This window comes from Taudactylus pleione, unplaced genomic scaffold (genome assembly GCF_031769625.1).
Source record: "Taudactylus pleione unplaced genomic scaffold, aTauple2 ptg000333l, whole genome shotgun sequence".
NCBI lineage: Eukaryota > Metazoa > Chordata > Amphibia > Anura > Myobatrachidae > Taudactylus > Taudactylus pleione.
In genome coordinates this window covers 9,720,001-9,726,430 of record NW_028284734.1, presented here as the reverse complement: position 1 = coordinate 9,726,430, position 6,430 = coordinate 9,720,001, and the positions used below count along the sequence as shown (strand labels likewise).

Sequence of the window (6,430 nt, the reverse complement as noted above, 5' to 3'; positions counted from 1 at the left end):
CTTGTTTGTTTCATTTCAAAGCCATTGTGGTGGTGAATAGAGGCCAAAATATGAAAATTCTGTCAATGTCTCAATATTTATGCACCTGACTGTATGTGACGATGTAATGTGGGTTTTCAGTGAGTATGTAGGCGAGTTGAGCGAAGAGACGGAAGGATAAGATATAGGAATACAGTATATGGAATCTGCATGACTATAGCAGATATAAATGTACTAACAAGATGTGAGTGTGCAAGAGGTTAGTGGTCAGGGAAGATTTGGAGGCTGGAAGAAAGTCCTGTTGTGCAGGTAGGGCATTCCACAGAGTAGTTGCAGCCAGAAAAAAAAAAAGAAGGAATTGGAGCAGGTGTTGATAGGAGAAGTAGATCTCGTACAGAGAGAAGCGGTCGGGCTGGAAGATATTCGAGAAAAGCGATGAGATGTAGGTTGGTGCAGTCTTGTTGATGACATTAAAAGGTTAGAAGCATCTTATATTGGTTTCAAAAAAACAATTAGGGATACATAGCACAAAAAAAAATTATAAAATATATATATCTTTTTATATAATAGTTCTTTAGATAACAATAATAGCCCATTTAACACAAGCTCGAACTAAAATGAAAAAAAAAAAATGGATTGGTTCGAATAACATATGAACTTTATTAAATACAAATTCTTTATTGTACACTTAATTGGACTTTACAATTTATCCAAAAATCAAAAGACAAAGGCTACAGAAAACAAATATTCAATAGATTAACATTGTCCCCTTTTGCAAAGTGCAGGGTATAATCACAGAGTGGGCACTTGTATTATTTAATTTAAAAGTACAGTATTTCTCTTACATGAATAAATAAAAAAAGACATCGGTTTACTTCAACAGTAATTTGACATGGATATGTACGCTTACAGACCCTACAGTCATATTTTGATACTATCCAGGGTCAGGGTCACTAAACTTTACAAAATGTTAATTCAAAAGTTTATCATTGAAGTGTGATTAATCAAAGCCTGAAGAGTATCTGAGATTTATAATAATGCAGCAGAAGTCCCAAAATACAAAACAATTTGCATAAAACATTTTGAAAAAGGAAACAGACAATTTCACACAAAAATGTGATAAAGATGAAAAATGCAAATTACTTTGAGAAGTGCAGGTTCTTGTGTCTGAGAATAACACACTTCACAATAGGCCTGCAGCTCTGCATTAACAAGATCCATCAGCATTCCAAAACTGTTCTGTATCTTTGCAACACCAGCAAATCACTCACAAAAGATGTTTAAGTTATGAAAATCCTGAGCTTTAAAACTGAATATCCCTGATATGCTGTACGACTGTTTTATGCTATTGTTAGGTTAAATTTGTATTCTGCCATTGTGAAAATAAAGTTCTAAATCATAATCAAAATAAAAAACACCTATGCAGAATAGATAAAGAATATAAATAAAAGTTGATAAGAGTGGAGGGACTTTGGTACTTTATCTTAATACAGCTGTATTACATACAAAGACACAATACTTATAGACTGATCAACTACAAACAGGTGATATTGTAATTGTGTTATATTAATAATTGCTAATTAGTAACTGAAGTGTAAGACACTTTAAACGTTCAGTTCGTATAATAAATGTTTGATGTAGGGATCATTGGTCCCAACAAGTCATGCCTATAGGGTGTCTTTGGTACATGCAGCATTTTCTCACACAACTGATGTTCAAATTTTGTGACCAACCCCCATGGTGTCCATTCTCACCACATCAGGTAAGTGCTCAGGCATTTTGAGTTTCCTAGCCCTGAGACTGCATAGGCAACTACTTTACTTGGCCTAGTAAGTTGTTAACATTTCAAGAGGTATACATGTATATATGTAAGTAAAATACATGTATTTTCACAGGCAATATCCAAATCTTAATATGAGAGAATATACCCCTCCTGTAAATTACAGGGATACTCGAAGACACCAAGTAGTTTAGTGAAAAAAACAAAAAACATACAAAATACAGAGCCACATTTACAGACTGATTGACAAATACAAAGACTCACAAAGAAACACCAAAGACAGATACCTAAAGCCTTCCGCACCATGACCTCCTTTCAGTCCTATAAGGACTATAAGTCCTGGAAGTCCTATTAGGTTACATCCAGTATCTTTCCACAGACCCTGCATCTTGGGAGGTGGTACAGACATGTTGTTTTTATTCTAGGGTGTGCAGGGTACTTCTCTACGTGTGCCTGGAAAGGGGGCGTGGCTAGTACAAAGGGGGCATGTACTTGAGATACACCCCGTTTTCATCACTGTAGGGGGCATGCCCAGCTCTCTCCACAGTGTGAATAGATGCCATGCGCACAGCATTTATTCACTCGCCGGTGATTGTTTCACCGGAACTCCCACCCCATCCCCTGTGGGGCACTGCGACCCGCGGGTTGGGACGGCTGTTTCGGCAGCGGGGCGCATTTCAGATACTTCAAAATTGGGCAGGGCACGGTGCCACTCTGAAACAGCCTAGAGGGAACACTAACATTACCACAACATGGGTGAGAGACTGCAAATAATACCTCATGTGGGGAAAAGGCATACAAAGCATTAGTAGTATTTACGTAATCTGCACAGTCCAACAGCTGAGTGCGCCGAAAAGACAAATCTTTATAGACATTTAGTTGGCCTAGATCCACTGACATGTAGCATATTATAAATAAGGAAAGACTACAGAAAAAGTGTGTACTGCCTAGGTCTTCGTTATAGGCAGCCAGTAGGATAAGAAAGCAATTTCAACACTATTCCTCTAGTAAGGCTTGAGCTTTGCTTTCCAAAAAGGGCATCAGTTTAATGGGTTGCTCCTCAAAATGTGTTTTATTAGTGTTATAGTTCTAGGTCAGGCAAAATGGGTACACCCCATTAACGAGTTTGCCAACACAACAATTAGTTTAGTGCCATCATTATGTAGTGGGCAAATATAAAGATCTAACATTTACAGGTAATTAAGTCTAGATTGTCTTGTATGTATTTTACCCCAAAACACTTAACACGTGGGGATCGATTCAATAAAGCGCAAGCCCGCAAGGTGCCATTACGTTGGAAAGCCAGCAACGGTACATCAGCTTTTCCCTCATTACATCCCAGTCTTGCATATTGTTGTACTCGGCCCTATGGGGCTGTGAACAAAACCCCACAATCTCAGGGCTGCCCTGAGTGCGGCATATGCGCACACTTACTAATGGCTAATTCCAACGATCCCAGAGAATGAAGAATTATATTACCCCAAATATGTCAAAGACAACGTTAATGAAGTAATAATAAAATAAGCAATTAAACATCCATGCTGCTAATGTATACATCAATCGACATACAATTTCATCATAGAGAAATTCAGATTAACTTTCTCAGAACAACGAACACTTTTTTTTCCCCTGTAATATAATACAGGACCTATAGTCATAATATTTGAAGAATTATCAACTGAAAATATAGTATATAAAGCTGTAAGCTTACACGTTTTCTTACACAGAATGGTAACCCCTAGGCCTGGCCAACCTGGGGCTCTCCAGCTGTTGTAAAACTATAATTCCCAGCATACTCTACCACCGATCAGCTGGTAAAGCATGCTGGGATATGTAGTTTCACAACAGCTGGAGAGCCACAGGTTAGCTAGTGAAATCACTTGCCTCTGCATTAGTTATGCCACTAAAGTTTTGTGTAATGTTAGTGAGTTTGTCCTGCGCATCTCAAAACTATAGGAATAAAACCATTGCCTGGTGCAGAAAATGTCAGAGCAAATGTGTATAGAGAGTTTAAAAGTCCAAAATATGGTTTGTTTTAAATGAAAGAGCAACTGGTAACATTTGCACATATAGCAACATACTCAGGAATCACTTGGAATTAAATACATCAAGTAAACTTGGAAGAATTATCCTCTTTGAACCGAAAACCTGTCTAAAAAGTTAAATTAAATTATACATGGTGTTTACATACACGGTAACTTTTTGCCTCGAGTCTCAGCGACATCATTGGTTCGTAATGATAATCGTAATAATGATACAGCTTGTGTGTGGTTATGAATTTTGGGAAGGCTCACTATTATGTGTGTGCATAGGATCAGATAAAGCCACATATGTACAACGTATACAGTACTGCATGCACTCAGCTACTCCAAATAGAGGCTTCATACTAGTTATTTATTTATAGCGTATATGTAAGGCAAGTATAAACAAAGCTCAATACAGGAAATAATGCAGGCCTGGACAACCTGGGGCTCTCCAAATGTAGTTTCACAACTCCTGGAGAGCCACATGTTGTCCAGGCCAGTGTATCAAAGGGGATTTCCAGAATAAGAAAACTTGCATTATACCCTCAACTCCTAGTTCTTCACTAAATACATTGCCTAATCATCCTTGCTTCTTCAGATATGTTTCACACTTTCAGAACACTGACACCGTACTTTATTTACACTACACTTGGATACCATGCAGAACTGATCTGTGTGTCGATTCCAGCTGTGTTGTAACCACCAAAAGCAGATAGCTGTGACTGGTTGATATAAAGGCCTTTGTGAAAAGCATGGGACTTCGGAAAGATAACTGCATGTACAAACCTAAAATAAGTTTTCTGGTTGTGAAAACCCCCTATATGTGCTACATATTTTATATCCACTTCCGAAGCTCCTACAGACTGTTTGCATATGCAATATTTTATTATACATGTTAAGGATTAAACTAGATACATTATGTAATGAAATTTAATGTAATAGAAAAATATATGTGTGCCTTTTCTAAATTATTGCTTATATAGTTATAAATATACAAAGTAACTTGTATCTTCTATTCCATAATTCAACATTGTATCCAAATATAGATTTTCGGAATATAAAGTTATTAAAAAGAACCCTACAGTTCTACAGAGGTTGTTTCTAAAGGACACATTTCAAGATTAAATAGAAATACACAATATACATATTAGATGAATAGTTTATGAGAGCTTATGTACACACACACAGTCAGTCACATCTAGACCGTGAATCAGAATAGAACTAAGCTTGGATTAATAGATACAACACAAGCGGCGGTCTTTCTAGTTCTAACCTGTGAAAAACAAAACCACAGCCCAAGCCAGACTTACTGACCCAACGTTTCTAGTGCAGGAAACCGATCGAGCGCCATAATAACAAGGTCAGAACAAGTCTTTATATAAAGAAATAAAGCAAATATGACATACTAACATAAAATGATACAAAAAATTGCCCCAGTGGTGCACGAGTCCGCACTGTAATGGCAAATCTCCTATGCTGGTCACTGATCAAGCACTGCATGTAATTACATACTACAGGCCTTACACAGGATACTCCTTGCAGCCCTGTGGGTTATAATATAGGATAATTAGCACAATATGGTAAGGGTGTTGAGCACCACACATACTGTCCTTTACAATGAAACAAAATAAAAAAAAATACAAAAAAGTGCCGATTTACTGTTTTTAAATCAGCGTGTTTAACACTGACCCAAGTGTCCTTCAGTAACTAGTACATTTTAGTGCTCATGAAAGGATATGCGTTTTATCACAAATAATGGTCACTGCACCCAAGGGCACTGTGCCAGAGACAATATGGAGGGTACAGGAAGAGCATCCCAATACGATACACAATGCTTACGGTATGGGATTAATATTCTTATAGTACTTATATGTTCATACCCACTGACAGTCAGTGGACTGATAAACATTTCATTCTGGACTCTAGTTTATATCGTTTTACCTAAGTGCAACTATTTAACTTTGCCAATAAAGTGCCACCCAAAAACATAGTAAGCAGCACCTAAAACTAAATTTAAAGCCGTTAATGGTTTAGTGTCCACCCCTCTCGTATTACCTACAATGACCTCAGTTAAACTTTGTGGTAGTGTGTACATCAATGCCCTGTAAACCTCCCAGTGCATGTGAGCGGGGCTTACACAGTCGTATGGATACCCCTCCCCCATGAATTTGACTCAAGCCAGTGCAGAAAGCATGCGGAAAACCAGTGCTGGATCATTTGATGCTTCCAAATCCACTGCAGTGTGCAAGCAACCAATGCCAGGCAAGGACAACTCAACATCTGCATTTTATCCTAATATGGTGAACTGCACTCATTAGTGAAATTTAAGTTTTGAGTGGAGTTCTTCTTTAAGTTTCCAATTACATTTTTGCCCATATAAGAAAACAGTATTGGGAATAACTTGCATTGATCACTTTCATGGCATGGTCCACGGTGGGAATCGTACACAAATGTCAAAGCTTGGCTTTTAGACGAGACAGTAGCTGGTTTGCATGTGAAAAAAAAAATAACACCTGTCCATATGCGTCTGCTCTTTTATATATGGGGACTGATTCTTTCACCATATGTTTAGTGACTGTCGGCCTCCATACTGATACCACCGATAAGTGTAGGCTCACACTAGCGGAGGCTCTCTATCAGGTAAAAG

At 37.9% G+C, this 6,430-nt stretch overlaps 1 protein-coding gene across 2 annotated transcripts in view; it reads right to left on the bottom strand.

Annotated features, from left to right (window-relative positions):
- Positions 1-615: 615 nt before the first annotated feature.
- ZFYVE16 (zinc finger FYVE-type containing 16) overlaps positions 616-6,430 on the bottom strand; it is a 117,148-nt gene continuing 111,333 nt past the window's right edge. For both annotated transcript variants that reach the window (XM_088443781.1, XM_088443782.1), the window contains one exon: positions 616-6,430. This exon is cut by the window's right edge and continues 134 nt beyond it. In XM_088443781.1, the coding sequence (XP_088299907.1) occupies positions 6,403-6,430 (28 nt within the window). In that variant the 3' untranslated portion in view covers positions 616-6,402.